Genomic DNA, 22,597 nt, shown 5'->3' with positions numbered 1-22,597 from the left:
TCATATATAAATGGTGGCGCAGACAACTTATTATTCTGCGCATTTTCCCCCCAGCGCGCGGCAGGACTCGAGCCGCCTCTGCACGCCTTCCGCACCTAAGATGGGTCTCCGCAGCGCTGCCTCACACCCACGTCACATGGGCGCCCGCTTCATGCTCGTTGTCGCGCGCTTACACTCGCATCCTGACGTCGACACGTCAGAGCGGAGAAGGACAAGGAAACAAGCGCACAACTGGGCACTGCGCTTTTCCGGAGGGCCGCCGGGAGAAGCCGTAAATTGGAATTTGTTCTTAGGCGACACGCCGCGTGACCTTGTGACGGCGGAGAGCGAAAGTGCGAAGTGGAGGAGCGCGCTGTCCAGAGCGGCCGACGGGCAGGGGCGGTGTGCGGTGTCAGTTTGTGCGGCGCGAGGGAACGGCGTCCGCACTCAATCGGTCCCGTGTGTGGGCCCACAATGATCGTCTCATTCTTGGGTTCTCCTCGCGCAGAAGAAAAGCGGATAAAGCTGGTTTAAATCGGCTGAACACACAGGCAACATCGCGCTAACACACAGTAATGTGCAAGCCGACGGCTGCGAGCTGTCCCGGGAAGCCGCTGTAGTGTAGACGAGGGTCTGCTTGGGAGTGGGGCCGCGAAACATACAGACGCACACACACACACGAAAAATAGCGCATAGCCACAGCAAGTAAACTGACGAGAAGCGCCTGCAGATAACGTCGGCGACCTGGGCGACTGCTGCAGCGGATACACTCCGCTTTAACGCGCGAAACAAAAGAAGAGATCGGCACAGGAAGCAGGACGCCGCTCGTTTTCCTTTCCGAAGGAATAAAGTCCATAAAGAGAAACTGTCATGATGTTTCCACAATCCAGACACTCAGTAAGTGATGTCTCTCTTCTCCCCTGTGTCGGTCTTGCATGCTCGAGCTGCGTATTATTTACGATTTGTCTTTTTCCTCGAGTTACCGTGGAACCATTTGACTTATATGTTATGGGTGGAAAATACGGTAATGGCTGGAAAATGAATGTACTCGTGTAACCTGAACTGAGGAAAAGAATCACTCGCCTAGGCTTCGAACAAAGATGTCTTAGCAGAGAGATGTAGGGAAATGTACATCATCATGAATGCGCTGGACCACAGTATGTATTTGAAACATCAGCAAAGTGTATGGTAAAAACAGCGTACCAGTGCCGATTCGGTGTATACATGTACAATATAAACACTAAGTGTGTGTCCAGAAATGGTCCACCCATGGAGAATATAAACACTAACATCAGTGTTGGACCACCATGTACATGTAGAATATAAACACTGAGTGTCTCCAACATTGATCCCCCTACATGTATAATATAAACAGCGAGTGTGTCCAGCGTTGGTCCACGGTGTATATTTGTTGATGACAATAATCATCAATATCCAGCACTGGTTTACACTGCACATAAATAAAATATGATTATTGAGTGTCTCCAACATTGGTTCACAATATATATCCCCGAAAAAATTAATAAAATTAAAATTAATAAAAATTTTCTTATAAAACGTCCAGTCCAATGTGTGGGCCAATGTGTGTGTATGTTTGTAAGTGTTGCGCATAATGGTAATATATGTGCATTAAAAGCGAATCCGGCGTTGATCCACGGTATATACGTGAAATATGAACACTGACCGCTATTCTGCGGTGTGCATATGTGGACATTGACCGCTGTTCCATGGTGTATATTATGTGTGAACATTGACCACTGTTTCACAGTGTATATACAGTAAGTGAAACATAAACACTGATCGCTGTTCGATGGTGTATATACGTGAAATATGAACACTGACTGCTGGTCCATGATGAATATAATTGAAATGTAAACACTGACCACTGGTCCACGATGTATAAAGAAGAGTATGAACAATGACCGCTGTTCCATGGTGTATAAGTGAAATATGAACACTGTTGTTCCACGGTGTATATAAGTGAAATATAAACACTTACCGTTGCCGGTCCACGGTGTATATAAGTGCAATATCAACACTGACCGCTGGTCCACGTTGTATATAAGTGAAGTATGAACACTGATCGTTGTTCCACCGTGTATATAAGTGAAATATAAACACTGACCGATGGTCCACGGTGTATATAAGTGAAATATAAACACTGACTGCTGGTCCACGGTGTATATAAGTGCAATATGAACACTGGTCGATGGCCCACGGTGTATATAAGTGCAATATGAACACTGACTGATGGCCCACGGTGTATATAAGTGCAATATGAACACTGACCGAGGTCCACTCTATATGCCCACGCGCTGTTCCGGGCAGCTGGCGGTTCGTTGTCTGTACCTCGTTAGCAGTAACAGCTTCCGCTGCTGCTTCACTACTTTACAGCTTTAGTTTAGTAGTCGGCGATCTAGACAGATGTGTAAAGACAAATCGTGTTAACGAAAGGAAAGGCTCTGCCTGAGTTTCAGCGTTGCTGGGACGGCGGTGCTCGCCGATGAAGCGCCGTATTTACAGTTGCGTTGGGCTGAAGTAACAAAATGGCTGATGGGGCCGAGGCGGCGCGGGAGCTCGCTGAGTCCGTGTCCGTCCGTCCGTCCGTCCGTTCGTTCGTCCGTCCGTCTATAACTCTCCGCCGCCGCCGTCATGTTAGTCCTCAGTTCGCGGAAGCGGGTGGGAAACGGTAATAGGAAAATAATGGCTGTTTCGCGCACCGCTTCTACTATGAACCTCGGCACAAGTCATCGATCTCATTCACATGATTAAGTTGAGAGGCAGCCGCCCGGATTGTATGAGAGTACGAGCAAAGTTATTAGTTCATTGCTCACTCAAATTCTCATTACTGCTTTGATGTTCTTTCTTCTTTTTAAAACAACTCATTATACTAAAAAATGTTATATTTAGGTAATTTAAACGTTTAAAGTGAAGCCACGGTTTTGTTCACATACTCTAATTGATTTACTTTAAAATATTTTCTAGTTGCTCTCTTCCCTTCATTTTAGGACATTTATGAAAATGTATATGACAGATTATTTCATTATTATCTCTGATAGAACAGTTTATATTACGCTTCCAAGTAGACCTGCATATTTTTATTTTATGTATTTCTGTACAGTATTCATGAAGGACAACTTGGAATCTGTGATGGACAAATACTTACATTCACAGAATAAAATTTGGGGCTAAACAGTAAATAAATTAATTGTTGGAGTGATTGTTTATTGTAGTTTGTGGGGAATAATTTCTATGTTTAATGGATGTTTTGAGAAACATAACTTGGATTTTGAAATTCGAATTGAATAATTTTTCTCTATGATCTGTCTTACTTCACCAGACTAAAAAAAAAGAATAAATTTTTACAGTGCCACTCAGTGCCTAGTTGTTAGTAATACGCAGTTGAATTAATTCTGTGCCATTACTAATTAAATGTATCATTGTAAGCAAACAAATATCCACCACAGTTGGATACAGGTTCACAATGATTATTATCATCCCTTGTTTCTTTACTTAACCTTTTTCTATAGTACATGTTATGATCTTTTGCTTTTGTGTCCATTTTTCCAAAATTCAGCCAAAACTGGGGGTGAAGCCGTCATAAGTGTGGTGGATAGAGCAAATACCTGCTCTTTGTGCAAACTGGGCCAGTCTTTTAATTTTCATTAGCACAGGGTCTGTTAAAATGTAATGCGGAGATTCTAACAGAAAAATGGACGTGTGAAACATGCTGCCAGAGGGTAATATTTTGATATTATTTAAGAATAAGAGACTATTTTGAGTTGAACTTTTGTGATGTATGAATGTAAGGTAGTTGGGCCCATGCTGATTTCTCAGCAGTAGGAATCACTGCTGTAGGCATCTCCTGTGATCCTCAGACGTTCAGGTACCTTTGTGTGTGCCCTGCTCGAGTCGGAAGGTGAGAGCAAATCTCCTCAGGCTCATATCATTTTCCTCCCCCTTATTTGGCAGCTTGCAGATGTGGGCCTTCAGTTTAATATAACATAAAGTAAAAAGCTTGGGTTGACCATGGTTGACCCACAAAACTTTCCTCATCTGCACAGTTGTATGCTGCTTACTGAAATTTCAACCTAGACACAAATATAAAACAAATCCACAAATTAAACTGGCATTGAGTGCCCTTAAGAAAATTTGTGAAGGAGCAGTTGTAATGTCAGATTTCATCCATTCAGAGACTTGTGTGGAAATTTGTGGAAAACAACATTTTTGTAACAAACTTAATTCTAAAAATGAATCTGTATGTACAGCAGCTGGGGGTGAGAAGCCATGTCAAAGATTTTGCTTCTCATTTTCCTCAGTTTGATGTTTATACAATGCCCCCGAGTTGCTCAAATTGTGCAAAAAGCAGTGTTCAGGTATGCGACTTGCTGGCGAGCCCGATGACCTCTGCCGTTTTATGTAATAATGTAGGTACCTCGGTGTCTTTCCTAGAAGGAATCTTGAGAAGCTCCACTGATGGCGAGCTGTTATCTGAGCGCACTTTCGGTGCCTGACTGGAATAATCAGGCTCGTCGGGGAGGATTTAAGAAGTGGGATTACAGAATTTGCAGAGCGCTTTTGGAAAACCACAGCCGTTTGCTGCCTGAAAGCGCAAGCAGCTCTCATGCATCCCTTGCTCTCTCGCATGTAGCATTCTCCCCCGGGCTTCTTCGGGGGCGGAGAGTATTTAAAGTTGGAAAGATGAAGCCACGAAAGATACAAGCATTAAAGATTAGCCGAACTGTTTTCCTCGTCGTAGCTCCATGTAAGTTGATTTTATCGTCTCTTGGGTTTTGAGCTTCTGTGTTTAAGCATTCCAAGAATACTTGTCGGAGAAATCAATAAACAGTTTAATGATCTTTTCAAGTTATGCTACCAAGATTATACATGCAGGCTAAATAGTGTTGTCCCAACTGTAACTGGTCGAGGATTTACCAGAGATCTTTCTGTTTGTAAGTGATCAAATGGATCATCTGGATGCAAGAGTGTATCATGTTCATTCTAGCTTCACCAGTCCTCCCAGATAGCTCATAGTGAAGCTCTTGTGTATTGCAGTTAGATTCTGAGCATTTGCAACATTTGTTATTATTTCGGAAGTTTGTTTTGTTCTGGAGTTTTGGTATTAAGAGCCACAAGAAAACTTTTCTGATAGATTTATGGGCATCTATAAACACATCCAAGATGTATTAACAGCATACTCAAGTAACTTCATTCTGTCATAGTTGTTTCTTCTGATATTTTGGAATTCTAGTATCATCAACTGACAAGTTCAGAGATGTGTATTTCTCTTCTCTACATGTTTTTTTTCTGTGATCTTCATAAAGAAGATTAGACTCAGAAAGATTAGAAACATCTTACTCTGAAATTGGCTGTTATCTGTTGGCTGTTATACATATCTAGCGAACATCTGCAATTCTTGATATGAAGTTCGAGGTGACCCAGAGACTCAATCCATGCATTCTGCAAGATGCTGACTTGCTGATCAGGTGAAAGAACTGGTGGTTTCTCTGTTTTTTCGGATAACTAAAACTAAATAAAAAGTCTGTTTATTTGTTGTATCGAGAACATTTATTGAATAAAGCAATTAAACTGCATTTTTTCTGTAATCGGGTAATTTCGGAAACATTTTTTTTTTTTAACAGGAGTGGTAAATTTAAAGCTTAATTTCCCAAACCTGTTGGTCAAAGTTCTGTTTCTGATTTTTGTACCTACAGACTTCAAAAATATCATATTTTGTCATATTTTTCAGTCCACAACACACAGTATGTGGTTTTTAAATGTCAGAAGTTAGATTATACTGTAGAATGTCTGCATTCAGATCTCTCCTTCTGTTGATGTAATGTAAATCTATTATTTTGTTTCTCGGGTATGACTTTTTCTTTTAGTTCAGGACAGCAGTGTCTTTACAGAATGGGTTCCATTTCCAGTTAAACTCCTTAATCACTGTGTTAACTGCTGACCCCCATTAGTTAGAGGGTCACTATGTAGCATAGTGGGTAAAGATGCTGAGCTGCACCTGTCCCGTGCAGAATCCCAGGAGGTCTATTGAGAAGGTGCTGCTGTAATACCCTTTAGTTAGGTACTTAACCAGAATTGAGACAGTAAAATATCCTGCTTCATAAATGGTTTAAACTTAGTGGTTTTGTATGAAAGAGTTGCCTTTTCAAAAGATATTTTTTAGGTGTTTCCTTTGCTGCTGCATTAATGCAAGGCAGTTAAAACATGATCTTCCACATTATACCTTATATCTTTTATTATATCTTTATTTTCTTATATCTTTTTGCGTAGACGCCACAAGTGAAATGATGCCAGAGAACCAACATAATGTTGATGTTTTTCGCAAAGTGTTTCAGGGTGCAAAGCCAGGCAATATAGGTACACACATGGGTTTGTTTCTCCATTGTGCCGGTATACATTTAACATGGTAAAGGGAGGATCAGGAGGCGGGGCTTGTGAAGACGTTATTAAGCCCACTTGAATGAACAGGGCACCCCAAGTCTTTTTCTCAAAACTCTGCAGCCGGGGAAAGGTTAATCCACCCACCAGTTCCTTCTGTGCCGCCCCCTTGCTGTCGTTGTCTTTTTTTCTTTTTTTTTTTTTTTTTTTTTTTGCAGAACCACACACACACGCACACACAGGCACATCAGAAGCAGGCATAATCATAGCTTCTCTGTGCTCACTGATTTTTGTTATATTCACATTCTGTGTACAGGTCCCAAGTTAAGAACTGCTCTCCTCCGTTGGCCCAGCACAAGCACGTGCTTCCACATCTCTCTGACCCTTGGGGGTCTTGCCCCCCGACCCCAGGGGACAATGAAGTCGGTCCAGGGCTGACATGCGTGCAGAGCAGCAGATGTCTCGTTCAGCCAGACCTGGGCGGCTCATTAGCATCACAGTTGTGCCGCTCCGTAATGATCGCTCAGTGCGTAAACTTGTCGCTGGAGCAGAGCTGGCTGTGCAGAGGGGTGTAGGTCACAAGTGCTATTGATTTCTGTGGAAAGACCCTCTAATACATTTTTATTGGTGCCTTGCAAGAGGTGCACACATACACACACATACACAAGGACGCATGCACACACAAAGAGCTGTGTAAGCTGGTACAGTCTTGAGAAATGGTGGCGACGGTGTGGTGTTTTTGGAGAACGAGAGAGAAAAGGGGGAAAGGCGCTGTAGTCGAGGTATCGGTTAGAATAACAAAACAACAAAATGGTGTTTGTTTCTATCTGGATCTGTCCATAATTCTCGAGTGCAGTTGGGCATGTCGTGTCTGTGTGTGCAAGTAGGAGGGATGAACATCCACATGGTGTATTTGCGACATTATATCAGAAGATCAGTCATTTTCTAAGGCCAGTGAAGATTGTTCCCTCCAGCCTTAGTTTGCTTGATGACCTGCCCACACTACACACGTCCCCCACGATGAGTAAGTGTCATCCACTCATCACAGACATGCTGTCAGATTCAAGTTTTCAGGGTATACTTCCAACTCTATGGAGGCATTTGTCACTTGTGAATTAGTGGCCAAATCAACAGCATGCTGTGTTGAATCACATCCATAAATGTAACAGATCACTTAGTGACTGTGGCATTTCGTTCAATTACAGGTTGTGCAGCCACAAACTATCTCATGGGCCGTAGTTAATGTTCATTGACTGGAAAGGGCCTTTTAATGGCGTTAAGAGGCTTTTGCTGGTCTGTTTATTGAATGGACATATTCCCCTGTGTGTCATGAGATTTCTAATTGATATCCTGTTAGATTTAGCCACATCATCTTACCATCCAAGATAATACCACACAGCCTTTAATATAATTTGAGGTGGCGTGGGGAGGGACAGGTGTGTCACATAGTTTACCAGGTGGTGGAATGAGCTTGAGTATGAAAATATGCTGAAATTACGCAGTGTGGATGCGAGCAGCTCCCTGTCGCAGTGCTGCTGCCTAGGTTTTCTGAGGGTTTCTGTGTCTGAATATATGTGTGTCTATGTACATGTCTTTAAACGTGTGCCGTGAAGGTGCTGCTCTCCGTGTGGGTGTAGTACACACACAAGCATCTGTTTGTGTCCTCGTACATTTCGTCTAGTGATGCACTGTTTGGGGATGTGGGTGGACCCGTGCATACTCTGTATGCATTTTCTGTGAAAGGGTCCATGTGTATGCATGTGTTAATGGATAATCTCTCTGTGAGTACATAAAGATGTGTGTGTGTCTGGGAAGGGGATTGCTCGGTATTCAGTATCAGCCGTGTGTATGTGTGGCATTGTCTATCTCTGTGTGTTGTAAAGGGTGTGCTCAATTCAGTAGCAACTGTGTGTGTGTGTGTGTGTTTGGGAAGGGGGTGCTCAACATTCAGGAGCAGCTGTGTGTGTGTGGGAAGGCGGCTGCTCAACATTCAGGCGCGGTAGTGTGCTTGCACGGAGGAAGCCGCACCCCCGAGCAGAGTGCTGGGCCGGAACAAAGCGACTCAGCGGGGGGGTGGGAGGTGGGTGGGGGGCACTTGATTGGCGGGCCCCAGGGTACGCCCGGAGCCTGCCAGAGTGGATGCACTGCGGAGATCCAACAATGAAATTAAACCGCAGCTGTAGCGCATCTCGGGGACCAAGGGGAAACAGGGAGAGACTCTAAAATCAAACAGGCATCATCTCATCACAGCAATAAGGTCTAATAGAGGAACCACTTCAGTCATTTATTAAGGTTTCTTTTTGTCGTGAAATGTAAATTCTTTCCTTATTTCAGTCTTTTGCAAATTTAATGTCATTGCATAATCCATCCATCCATTACCAATACAACAGCTTGTCCCGGTGGTCCGAACTTTATCCCAGAAGCATATGGCAGAGGGTACACCCTGGACAGGACACCATTCCGCACACTCATTCACGCACAGATCAACACACTATGGCTGATTTAGGCTCACCACTTCACCTGAAGCACATGTCTTTGGACTGTTTGAGGAAACCTACACAAGTGCTGAGCGGACATTCACTCTCCACAAAGACTAAACTGGGCCTGAGCACACCTCCAAAACCACAGCCTGTTGCAAAAGCGTGAAACATTAATTCATTTAGGTGACGCTTTTCTCCAAAGCGAATTACAATGTTAAGGTACCTACAATTATTTACCCATTTATACAGCTGGGTAATTTTTTACTGGAGCAATTTGGGGTAAGTACCTTGCTGAAGGGTACTACAGCTAGAGGTGGGAATTGAACCTACGACCTTTGGTTCTAAATGCAGCAGCAGCTCTAACAGCTATGCTCCCAGCTGTCCCAAATGAGATTGTGATTTGCAGTGTTAACAAAATTAGTGTCAGTGCTTAGCTAGGTGACAGTAGTATAGGAATAAAGCAATATTTTAAGCCTGTTAATGGAGACTTTGAAGCATGGTGTGAATTTGGACCAAAGCATGCTTATATCGTGGGATGTGTTTGTGCTTTTTTGTTTGGCTTGGCCATTGTTTATCAGTCGTTCGTCATTTGACAAATTTTTCTAAAGCAGCATTTTTCCCCAACGCAGGCCATGGCAATAATCTCTCAAGTTTCTGCCCCTTGTGAGTAATCAGCATGGTTCTAACAGGGGACAATAACATCATTCATTCTCACAGGATTGTAATTTCACCATCACTCTGCCTCCGCCATGATCGGAACCCAGGAAGCTATACTCCCCGCTTTCCATGTTCCCCATCATGACGGATTGCCTGGTTTTCTGCCTTGCAGTCACTTTGTTTTCTCTGCAGGTTGTAGCGTGCTGCCCTGCTGATCAGTGTGTCCCTGTTTGTGTGTGTGTGTGCGCGTGTGTGTTTGCTTGTCACTGTGGTCCAGTCACATGAGGGCGGTCGGAAAACCCCGGTTTGCACTAGGAGCCTTCAAAGTGGAATAATCCCCCTTAAAGCCTCTTAACAAAGTCAGATCAGCTCTGTGCCTCAGCACGGCCTTGCGGCAGCAGAATCTGGGGTAAGCCTTGGTCAGGTCCACGGAGATAACAATCAAAATCAAATTCCCACCCCAAACAGGATTAGCATACCCTGGTTGGATCGTAATCCCCAGTCCAGTGCTGAAGACAAGTCGATTCCTTCCCTGGCTTGTCGCAAATCTGCATATTTCAGTGTCCTCACAAAGGGATCTCTTGTGTAGTGCTAAATGGGGATTTTTTTGATTGTATGTCATTAATGGTTTTCTAGTGCTAGAACAAAAAGCTTTAGGAGCCTTTGGTTGGAATTTCCAGCTGAGGATGATGATCCGAGACTAAGTTTGCATTTCTGTACACACACACACACACACACACACACAAAAAAAAAAAAAAAAAATGCACATAAGAAGGGCGTTATGTGAAAGGGGTGATTGTTGGACAGCTTTAACTCTGCATGTACCATGTTGGCGTCTATAGAATGGAGCCCTGTTTTCAAGGCAGCAGTAAAGGAAGAAAATGTTTTCTGGTCACACCCTTCGTGGTGTTTGTTTGGCTGCTCTGCCATCCAGCCTTTTCACCATCTCCTCCTCCCCTTGCATTTTACGATAGTTGCTCTGCAGAAGCAGCACCTTTTTTTTTTTTTTGTATTTGTAATCAATTTTCTCGATAAAAGCATTCAGGTTTCCAGCTGAATTGATTTGTATGGTAAATTATGATAATTTTTAGGTGAAAGGTATAACATTTTTTCTAAAATTATGAATTCCATTTAGACACAGAGGACTGTGTAGGTGCACACAAAGCTTTATAATGCTTTAATTTCATCTCAGAGGAGCGCTGCAGAATTAAATTAGAGGTTGTCCTACATTTTTGAAGAGGCTCCGTGTGAGCATGGGGAGGGCTGGGGGGTGCAGTGTGTATATTGTGTGTGTGTGTGTGTGTGTGTGTGTGTGTGTGTGTGTGTGTGTGTGTGTGCGCGCGCACGCGCGCGCGCACACACAGAACTGAATGAGAAGAGGTTGAGAAAATGTGTGCCTATAATGTGGGTGGGCAGATGTGTGGATGTGTGCACTTCAGTGTGCAAGTGTGCTTATACTCTAGTTGGGTACCAGGGGTTTGTTTGAACCTTTGTGTGCCTCCTGTTCTTACTTACTCAGTGGATCTGACTGCATGTGGAAGTACTCAAAGCACACATGATGCTCAGTCTAATTAAATAACGGGCTTTGTCTTTCTTTCTTAGCCTCATGCAAGTTTTCACAATGAACTCCAGTCCTTTCTTCCCATGGAATATTAAAACAAATTTTCAGTAAGTGATAAATTTGAAAACTGTTTCCTGATCAAAAATGTGGGAAGCCTTTAAGTTTGAACTGGAAAAAATTATCACTGAAGTGGAATTGCACAGATTTGAACATAGACTGGTGCTCTTCGTATTATTACAAATGCAACTTTTAACCTTATTATTTTGGAGATTTGACAGTTGGTCGTAATGCCTAATGATGACTGTTTGATCTGTATGATAATGTTGGCTGGCCGTGCTGCCGTAAGGCACTCGTTTTTTGTTTACATGTTTGTCTTTGTTCACGTATCTAGTAGCAACTGCAATTTGGTTAAAAAACTTTTGCTATTCCCTTGAAGTTACTTTTTGCTTAAAATGGGTTCCAAGCAAAAAAAGAGTGTTCTGGTGGTGCTCAGAAGAATAAAGGGAAAGACAACAGAGTTAGAAATGAATGTGAAAATAAATGTTCAGCATGAAAATATAATTATAATACTGTACTCTATTTTATTACCGGGGGGGTGCGGTGGCGCAGTGGGTTGGACCGGGTCCTGCTCTCTGGTGGGTCTGGGGCTCAAGTCCTGCTTGGGGTACCTTGCGACGGACTGGCATCCCGTCCTGGGTGTGTCCCCTCCCCCTCCAGCCTTTCGTCCTGTGTTGCCGGGTTGGGCTCCGGCTCTCCGTGACCCTGTATGGGACAAGCAGTTCAGATGGTGTGTGTGTGTGTATATTATTAGCGGTAATATTATATTAATATCAATAATATGTGAGGTTACTGAAAAACATAAAGCCAGATTACACAACGTAGCACTCACACATGTTAATTGTTTATATATCCATATGGTTCATATTATATACGCGGATGTTTGATTTGCGGTGGGGTTCCATTGTGACGACACATGCTTCATTAGGGAACGAATTGTAGTGCTGTCATTCAGTAACTGGCTGTGTACAAGACCATTGCACTAAAATGTAGTAAAAAGCGCTTCATGAAAGCTTAGCCAGTCTTTATTTACTGAATCACAAATTGCACTTTTAAGTTTTATTCTGTTTGTTTTTTTTAATTTAGAAACGCCAATTACTTGAAATGATTTAAGATGACATTGTTTTGTTATTAAATATTATTAAGAAAATAAACTGAAATATGCTGTTTGCATATTCAGTCTCTATGCATTTAATATCTTGTTAGAGCCAACTTTTGCTGCAGTAACAGCTTTTTGTCTTTTGGGGCAAGTATACGTACCAGCTTTGCAAACTATTTGTGTGTGATTTTGGGCTATTCTTTCAGGCGATTTTGCTTCAGAATGTAAGGTACATTGGACAATGCTTGTGAACCACAGTGTTCAAATAGTTTCACAAATTCTTGATGTGAATGAGATCAGAACAACAACTTACCCACTGTAGGGCATTCACCTTTTTGTTTTTGAGCCATTCTAGTGTTGCTTTGGCTTTGTGTTTTAGACCATTATCCTTCTGAAAGTGGACTTTCCTCTCAGCTTGAACAGGTTTTCTTGCACTATGTTCCTGTATTTTGCTACATCCATTCTTCCTTTTATTTTAACAAAATGCCCAGTCTCTGCTGTTGAAAAACACCCCACATCATGATCCTGCCACCACCATACTTCATTGTAGGGGTGGTAATTCTTGAGACATGGTGAGTGTTAGGCTTGCGTATGGAGAATGGCACAATAGAAGCCATTATTCAAAAGGAACCATCTTGAAGAACTTTAAGGACTGCAGTTTATCAGAAATTGTGAGAGTGTCCCATATGCGATGTGGGAAAAGGTTGTGATCAGATGGCACTAAGATGGAGCTTTTTAGCCAAAGAACTATTTGTGGCACAAACCTGACACTGCCTATGCTCAAGAAACACCATTCCTACAGTAAAATGTGGTGATGGTAGCTATATATCTGTAATCCACAAATACTGCGAAACCCTTTAGAATCAGATGTGCAGTTGTCTTGTGTGCACATTTTGTTGTTTGAGTCGTACTAGCACTCATTTCTCTTCACCACATAGCAGGTACCTCCTGGATGCATTTTCCAGCTAATTATTTGTAGATACATGCTCCATCCACAAGATACTGATGCTTCATTCCCACACAAATTATGCAGAAAACAGAAAAGTAAATGATATATTATCTCAGCCATTAAGCTACTCATGAATTTCAGTGATCTTCCAGGTCAGTGAAAAAATTCTGTAAGCTTGTCTCCAAAAGTCTTGAGCATACCAATACTGTTTGCAAGCTTCTTGGGGTCTAATTTCAGTTCCTTATACTTTAGAACATCATAAACCAGGGATGTCTGACATTTATTTAGCCAGGGTCATAATCATTATCAGAGAGCCACACGTGTAAAAATGACTCTTAAATGCCAAAATTGAAAAAAATATTGTTTATTATATTTTATTTAGGTTTGATATGTGTTCAAGTGTTCTTGTGGGGCGCATTATGTGAAGCAGTAGGCCACATGCAGCTCTCCAGCCACAGGTTGGACACCCCTGTCATAGACCTTTAATTTTAGATCATTATCCATTTTTTCCTTTTCATTTTCCTTCCACCCTTTTACTTGAAGTGAGGTGTGTTCACTTCCCTTAAAGGCAGTAATTCCCTAGTAGCCCTAATGCTTTAGGCACTACATGTTCTGCATTTCAAGCACATTTTAGCTCATTTGCAATTAGAAAAATGATTACAAGTATTACAAATAAGATATATTACCATCTGCTTTTATATCCCATACACAAAACCAAATCTTAATTCCTAAAAAATAAAATAATTCTTCATTTCTCCCTGGATCCTGATGTTCAGTGTTTTATTTTATACAGGCTTCATCGCAGCAGCTTAAATTTACGACATCGGACTCCTGTGATCGGATCAAGGATGAGTTCCAGTTCCTTCAAGCACAGTACCACAGGTATATGGCATTTTCTTGTGTTGTGTCTATTTGTTTTACATTTAGTGAAAAGCTTGCAACTTTATTTTTTTTTTATCTCTTTTTGATTTCTGAATGGCATCTAGTTAACATTTACATTTACAAATATGAATTTGGATGATACTTTTCTCCAAAGCTATGTACAGTTCTCTGAATAAAATTTCATTTTACAACAGAGAATATAGACACATCAACACGATTATTGAAGCATACCTAGTTTGTTTGACAATGCCAGTTATCCCCCTGTTTACACCATGGGTAAAAAGTCCCACAGATCTCCACACTTCTGCTTACTCAGTGTCTTGCAGCCCACCACCACCACCCCATCTTCACCTTTTCCCCTGTTCATGGTGTCTCACACAATGACAACGGTCTCACTCAAAAGCAGGTACAATCCTTCAAGTGGGCTCTAGGCCCAAAGAGAAACCAAGCATCGATTCTAGCACATGTTCATGGTGTACAATGTTTAATTCCCGAGCTTGGCAGTATTAGGTGTTCGCAGTTAGCTGGGTCTTCCATACATTACTGTGGCAGCATTGTAATCATCTAAATTGTACTGGTGCTTAGCATTTTGATTTATAGGGCTCAGCGTTTTGTTCCGATTTATTTGTGTCATAACTGACTGCTTGTTTTTTCTGGCAGGATAAAATGGGTTCAGTTATCAATCAGTATCTGTGAGACAAACTGTAATTATTCTGTATAATGCTTAAGCCACTACACGTTTGCTGCATTTTGAATTTGAGTTTTATTTGAACTTTTGAAAAAGCCAGACAGTCTCTTAATCACATTCATTAATATTTCAGCAAAGAAGCATTTAATTGTTTCACTTTATCTAATTTTAGCTCCAGTGGAGCTCTGCGGTAATTTGCCCTTTCATTATTGTTGAAGCGGGAGGATTAAATATTCAGCCTGCAATCATGAGAGCGACATGTCTCATTCCCAGGCACAGTGGCCTGTGCAGCATGCGAGGGCAATCCTCGCAGCATCTTTTTTCTCTCACTCAGCTCCTCTGTGTCGAGGTGTCACAACCTGCTCACACTTCAAGCTGTTTCAATTTCTTCTACATTGTTTTCCATCTTACCTCTTTTGACTCTGGATGAAGGCTCTTCATAATGTAGAACTGTTCATTGTTATTCTCGAAAGAGGTCTGCCGTTTGACCTCTTTCAGCAGAGAGCAGTGCTCCCTTCTCTTGCTTTATGTGAATGCACATAGTGCGAATACTGCTTGCATTCATATAACATTCAGTGAAGTACCTGAGGGGGAAGTTCTGTGCTGTGACAGGTAGCTGTGCTTGCAGATGTTCAAAAACTGTTTCCATACAGGCATGCAAGGAATGTATAATTCCAAATAACCACAACAGGTACGTTCTAGAGTTGGAGGGAGGGGTTAATGAAACTCATGGATTCAACAGCTCCTCTGCCCCTCTGGACTGCTTTTGCCTTGCTACAGTGTGGACTGTTGTCATGGCAACCACAATACATGCAGTTGGGGTTTCCAAAGCAAGTGGTATTAGGCGAGTGGAAGTGCCAACAATGGGAATGGAAAACTCAAGGTGGGCTGTGCCAATTTGTGTTGACCGATGTGTACATGTGTCCAGCATGATTGGACATACTGACTGGAGATAGTCTTGTAGGAAATCGCCTTTGATTAATTTACAGCGTGATTCTGTCACGAGTCGGGTGCCTTTTAAGAAAATAAAAGAATTCTATAGTCAGTACCATTTTTTATAAAACATGCACTCTCAAATAAAACTTGCATGAAATGTAGAGCAAGAATATTTCAGTATTTTGAAATATCTGTTCAGTATATTGAATTCTCAAATATCTATATATGTTAAGATAATCTCTGATATACAGACACAATTTATGTACTAACTCTAACAGGTAGAGTCCTATCTGCCTGCTAAGGCTGACTGATCCCACAAAGGATTTGATAGTGGTGACTGCCTTTTGTGGAAAAAAGTTTTCATTCATTAGAGATTTTTTTGTTCTGTTCACATTTTTCACTCTAAATTAGTGCTTTCTAGTTGTCTGCAGCACGCAGGTGTGTGAGATAGGACTCATGCCCATCAAGATGCTCTGTAGGCACCCGGCTGCACATCCTGGGCATAAGCCCCGGCCAGGCTGGTTGCTTTCTTCACTCCAAAATGAGTTACTCCGCACAGGAGTGTGAGACATACACCTGCTGGCATTTGACAGATGCTAGAAGGAGTGCATCACATGCTAAGAACTGTACGACCCCACCCCTTAACTGGCATGGTTTCTCCATCACGAATGTCCTCAGTCACTACCACTTGATAATGTAGCTCAAATACATACCTGCAGTCTGACCTTAACGTCTCATGTGAAGAACGTCTCTGAATTTTTCCAGCTGCAGGACACAGCACATCCAGGATAGATGCAGATACTAATCTTTTTAGTCCAGATTCAGAATGTGAGCTTATGAATTCATGCTGTGCATGTTATATTGTAATTGAAAATCAATTTCTTTTGTGTTTCTATATCCAAATTTATTGTTATATTGGTTTCCTTGTTTGACATAGAAAACCTCTTGTTTTTCCTTTCAGTTTAAAACTGGAGTGTGACAAGCTTGCCAGCGAGAAGTCGGAAATGCAGCGCCATTACATTATGGTGAGTGTGAGGATTGCGTCAGTGGAACTCACTTCTACTGAGATCCTCTTCACCCCACTGGTGTCATCTGCCTACTGCATATTTCCTTGATTTGCTGTTACCACTCAGTCCCCCTTTAAATGTCATTGTTGCTAGCCAGGTCTGCATAGCCCCACCTGGCTGTGCACCTCAGTTTTCCTGCCTTAATTTCTACTCGTGGGCATTTATAGCCACCGAAGGGCCTGTGTGTCCCCTAACTGCCTATCAGATTCTACGCTTTGCTTGTGGAAAGAACAGCCTGCTAATCCTGAGAGGCGCCAGTGCCCCTGCTCTTCCCAGCTGGCTGCAGAGGTACCAGGTAGCAATTCCCAGACCAGCATCATTCCAAGTCATGATGATAACACGCTGGCCGCGGGCACCATCTGTTTTAGGGGCCACAACAGACCAAATGATGGCTGTATCCTGATGAAAAAACATATTCTTACATATGCTTTTTGCTTTGCTGACAACTATTGACCTTGTTTTCCAGGACTGAGTTACACTCCCTTGGTGTACTTCATCTATGTATCCATTGTTATTGATTGGAATTCGCACTGTGCAACAGTATGTACTGGAAGTGGCTTAACTGATTTTTCTTTCTCTTCACAGTATTACGAAATGTCATATGGGCTAAATATTGAAATGCACAAACAGGTAAGTAATATGATGTTCATTTTACCAGAGGTCTCTGAAATCATTTCATTAGACTTCTCAAGGAAAAGTACTGTGCTCCATCAATGTCTTTAAGTATACTTGAGTTGGAATGCTAAGAGAACAAAGAAGCAGTTAGTATCGCAGTGACCTGTGGGTGTGTCTAGGGCCACATTCTGTCATACTCAGGGTCATGACAGTAGTGGGTAGCGGCATATTCCATTACTTCATTAGAAAGCACGTCACATTGACCCGTTTCCTTACATCTCTGCTGTCCCACCAGCTTGTGCGGCTCAGAGGATTGACACTCCTCTTTGACTGCTCGACTGAGAGTGCTGAGAACGAACGGAACAGTCCAGTTTCACATGCCCCCTTTTATTTGACACCTGTGATTGGACAGGATGTGTAGTTGCATAGGGAAGCTTGTATGCACGAGTCCTCGTCGAGAGGAGGACAGAGAGTAGAGTAAAGGTGATTATGTGCTGAGGAATATTTCACGTTCAATGTTTTAAACAATACAGGCAGTCCTCAGATTACGCATGAGTTCCATTCCTAAATCTGTCTTTAAGTCAAATTTGTACATAAGTCAGATAATTGTAGATTACATCAGGACAGAGCCTTTTACGTGCTCCATTTTTTTTGCCATTGAATGACTGTAGCCTAACGCTTTTCCAATGTTAATTGGTGTTTCACCTTTTTCCAATCGCTTTATTATTTCCACTTTAGTTTCAATCGTGATAGATTTTTTGGATGCATCACCATGACTTGTATCACATTTACGCTTTGATGCTATGGTTAGGAGGGTAAAAACAAAAAAAATTAAAGCCAAATACAGTAACACACGAGACACTTAACAGCAACGTGGTCCGACTGAAAAGAACAAAGTCTCTTTCTCCTACCTCGGACCCACGCGCTCACGAGCCAACAAACCGCTGTAAACGTCCAATGTTTTGATGTGCATCACAAAGTTACACCCATTTCTTATTACAAACCATTGTATGTAACTTTTTACAATATATAATTTTTAATATAATAGGCTTTATGTGGGTGATTCGTAACTACGGGTGTACATAAGTGGGACGTTTGTAACCCTGGGGACTGCCTGTACAAGTATTGACTGTTGCTCAGTCCCAGCCATTTATGTCAGCCTTCTTGCCTCAAAGCTGTCCCCACCATCTTTGCACATTAGGGACCTCCTATTAAAGTGACTTTTGCGTTGCAGAGTATAATTTGCGTCATTCTCTGTCAGCTTCAAATGATGGATGGAAAATTATTACAAGAACTGCTCTTAGTCAATGTACTGCAGAAGACCCAGTTTGTACTGACACTGCGTGTCCTGTGTGTTGTTTAACTCGGATATATCATGAAGGGCTGTGTGTGTTTGAAGAATCACGGGTCAGTTTTGTACAAAGCGTATGAAATGTTGTTAACCGGGAGGTGATGTCTTCCCTATTTTGGTACAGGCGGAGATTGTGAAGAGATTAAATGCGATCTGCGCTCAGGTGCTTCCTTATCTGTCACAAGAGGTAAGAGCAACCTGAAGAGTGTGTTTTTGCTGTTTGTGTGCATGTGTTTCTCTGCGTGCGTGCGTGCGTGCGTGCATGCGTGCGTGTGTGTGTGCTAAAAATATAGTATCTGCCCATAGTAGTATAAAATGGCTTTTCATTTAATGGCAAAAGCTTTCAAGTAAACAACTGCAAATGGCTGTTCACTGATTGAGATTCTCTCCTTCCTCTTCTCTCAGCATCAGCAGCAGGTACTGGGGGCTATCGAGAGAGCCAAGCAGGTCACCCCCCCAGAGATGAACTCCATCATTCGGGTAGGACCCCACCATGAGGGCACAATGTGCTCCGTGTATGTGCAGCTAAGCGCAGTGCAGTGTGAGGTTGTTTGCAGGTCTTTCTGGGCTGCTGTACTGATGGTGGCTCTGTGTTGTCCACAGCAGCAGCTTCAGGCTCACCAACTGTCCCAGCTCCAGGGCCTGGCTCTGCCCGTGACCCCACTACCATTGGGCCTTGGCCAGCCTGCCCTGCCGGCTGTCACCTCCAGCTCTGGCCTCTTCTCTCTCTCCAGCATTTTGGCCTCACAGGCACAGCTGGCCAAGGAGGAGAAAGCTGCCCGTGAGGGCAGTGACAGCCATCGCCATGACGATGGAGACAAGTCGGATTAAGAGGGGACCCCTGCAGGCCCTGCGCCCCTTCTGTTCCGCATTCTCTCCTTCTGCTGCTGTACTCTACTTCTCCTGCTCCTGTGTCACCCCTTCATTCTGCTTTTTACCTTTTATTTATACCACATTTCATCTTCTTTATGCTTGTTTGATGTGGCCATCTTTCTTTCCATTGGTTATTTCCTTGCTGACCTCCAACCCCCCAAATTTTTTAGAGTTGTATTAGCTTTGGCCCCATTTCTCTTCTTTCTGGTAACTTCTCCTTCCAACTGCCTTACATGTGTGTTTAAAGCAAAATGACCCTCCATTCAAAGTGCAGCCCCCACTTTAAACAATGAGGATAAAGAAAACAGTCACAAGATATGATCTGATGTCTAAGGGAAAGGGTGTTAGAAGACATTTTTTAGCCAAGAGAGTAGCGTTCATTTCCTGCCATTTCTAACCGAAATGTTTTTAAATAATTGTATTGGATTCCGTTGCTCTACCTGCTGTAGGAGTACTTAAGATAACCTTGAACAGACCTGCTTGGTAACAGAAAGCGATCTTGTATTAAACTCATTTCAATCCCAGCTCACATCCTGCTCCTTTTACAAAAGTTCAGTTCAAGGGAACACACTGTTAATGCTACTTTCGATTGATCACTGTAAAAAAAGGAAAAAGAAAATAAGCTGAAAAATTTGATGGAAAAGATTTTAAATTGATATATTTGTGTGCCTGCATATGTAAGTATGTATGTCTGTGTGCGTTTATGTGTGTTGGTGTCTGTTCTGAAAGTTGTCAAAAGCACCTTTCAGTAACTTTTGTTTTACTTTCCTTTATACTGTCATTCCACTGATAGGGATGCGTTCTGAAGACAAACCCAAATCTCTACTTTTAAAAGGACTGGAATGACTGAAGACAAATCACACTTTCACAGCTGCTTCCGGTTGACAAGATAAGCTAACTGTGGATATAACAAGTGAAGTCGTTTTTGGGAACTAATGCAGAGAAACACAGCACATGATTTATCTTTCTTTATAAAAAGCACTAATCTTAAATGTTTTCTTCTGTTTGTTTGCTGAAATGAAAGAGAGTTAGCATTTTATATTCTGGCTGTAGCATCAGTTCTGAATCCAGTAGTGAGAAGTCCTTTTGCTTTCATTTAAAAGATAATTTCCTAAAGATCCCTAGTTCTGCATATAAACATTCCTGAACGCATGTTTATTCTTCCAAAAGGGAGCCTGGTAGTCTCGCAGACCCATGTCTTCACTGGCTCCAGTGATCCTGAGAACAAGTACAAGTGGCACAGCAAACGATTTAAGGTGAAAATTTTGGTATGGTCTGAAGTAGTTTATTCCGTTTATTAATAAAAAAAAAATTAAAAAAAAAAAAAACAAAAAAAATGTGGCAGAATCATACAGAACTGCCCCCTGCTTCATCATCATAGCTGGCCATTGCTTGAATTTCTGTTGATAGGTTATAGTTAAATAAAGATAAAGCACAGAGTTAACACCTTGGTGTGATGATGAGAATACATTGTTTTCTCATCAGTTTTGAAATGGACATTTTGAGGAGAGAAAGGGTATCACATTAAACATTTTCTGCGGTGTTATCCCGACCAAGCACAGGGGAGACCAGTATTAACGAGTGTGGTTCTAACAGAGGTCAGTTTGATGAAAACATTAGGGGAAAGGTATCAGACCTTTATATTGCTAACAAAATGAAAGTGGATATTGGTTAGACAGTATTCTTCATAGAATCCATTACTATTCAGACAAAACCCAGAACTGAACTGTCTGGGTTTTTGAACATGAGGCATTACAATCTCAAATCCACATCACCAAAGAGATGGCACACAGATGCTTTGTCAACCTGGCATGTTTTTCATTCCTCATTAGATAGTAAGGAATTATTTCCTTAATGAATTCTACATCTGCAGCCTGGTATTATTGCATGTGTTTAGACCTTCAGAGAAATTTCAACATAAATGGCGTGTTAATCTGGTTCTAAACTGGCCACAGTCATATTTATGTACATTTTTGTGTGTGTATGTATGGATATAAACACAATATGCTTGATATGTGTGTAAGGTTAGTCAAATTATACAAATTAGCTGCTTAGTAGGAAGTGACCATCAGCAAAAATATTATCATTTGGTATCTCTATGTAGAACTGTAAGGCAGAGCAAGAATTTGAATAGCAAAGCACGTCTTCATGTTGTGGGAAGCAGTTCTCAATAGAGATGCAATTATTTACCTTTGTATTCTGGGTCAGTTGTGTTCAGTGTACGTGTTATTAAACAACATGGGGTTTATAAATTGCAAAGAAAGTCAGATAATGTAAACCTAGTCTCAGACATATGAATGGTATCTGTGTTTTTGTGAAGAGGCTTTTTATGTATACTGATATACATATTAAACAAAGACTGTGTTCATGGGTGCATCTCCAGTGGATGTTCTGGTTGATTTTGGTGTATTTGTACTACGGTATTGTCATGGTACTGGGGAGTGGCAGCACCAGGAAAATACCCATCCCTCAACACACCTCTGACCCCTCCATTTGGCCCCATGCCCCTGTTGTCCATTGCTTGCACATTCTCTCTTATAACGATTTAAAGCATTGCATTGTAACCTTATTGAGCTTTGCAAAGGTCATTTTTGATCCTGATTTTGTGATATATGTAAAACTTTAATTGTGTACTTTGGCAAGTAATTCTGTTTTGTGTTATGACAATACTGTAACTCCATTTTAAAAGGGGGATGAAACTTGATTTGAAAAGTGTTTAAATGAATGAAAAGTTCTGCAGTAAGGAAGTATTTATGGTGCCTTACAAATAATAATAAAAAACCTTAGTGGAAGTTTGTTGTGTGTCTCTCTTTAAAAGCTCTGAAATCATAATAGTAATAAAAAAACGTTTGTTTCTGAAGCATTAATTCAGATTTTGAGCTCTGATCTGTGTATATAGGTGTAGGGGAGAAGTTATTTGAGGTGACTAGTTGAGAACTGAAATATTTTAGTACAGTCAATCAACAGAGGTCAGATTTACCAGTATCAGCTGAAATAGCCTGAAAAA

General features: G+C 41.7%; 1 protein-coding gene across 2 annotated transcripts; it reads left to right on the top strand.

Annotated features, from left to right (window-relative positions):
* The first annotated feature begins 161 nt into the window (after positions 1–161).
* tle5 (TLE family member 5, transcriptional modulator) lies at positions 162–22,382 on the top strand. 2 transcript variants are annotated; one of them, XM_018728168.2, is made up of 7 exons: positions 162–876; positions 13,972–14,060; positions 16,646–16,709; positions 17,337–17,381; positions 18,842–18,904; positions 19,123–19,197; positions 19,324–22,382. In XM_018728168.2, exons 1-7 carry the CDS (start codon positions 850–852, stop codon positions 19,546–19,548), a joined length of 588 nt encoding a protein of 195 aa, XP_018583684.1. In that variant the 5' UTR covers positions 162–849; the 3' UTR covers positions 19,549–22,382. The 2 variants fall into 2 exon arrangements, with proteins under 2 accessions (XP_018583684.1, XP_018583683.1); XM_018728167.2 differs by having other exon boundaries at positions 163–876; positions 19,321–22,382.
* The last annotated feature ends 215 nt before the right edge of the window (positions 22,383–22,597 follow it).

This window comes from Scleropages formosus, chromosome 9 (assembly GCF_900964775.1).
Source record: "Scleropages formosus chromosome 9, fSclFor1.1, whole genome shotgun sequence".
NCBI classification, from domain to species: Eukaryota; Metazoa; Chordata; class Actinopteri; order Osteoglossiformes; family Osteoglossidae; genus Scleropages; species Scleropages formosus.
The sequence above is the reverse complement of the archived record's forward strand: the minus strand, read 5'-3'. Positions and strand labels throughout refer to the sequence as shown.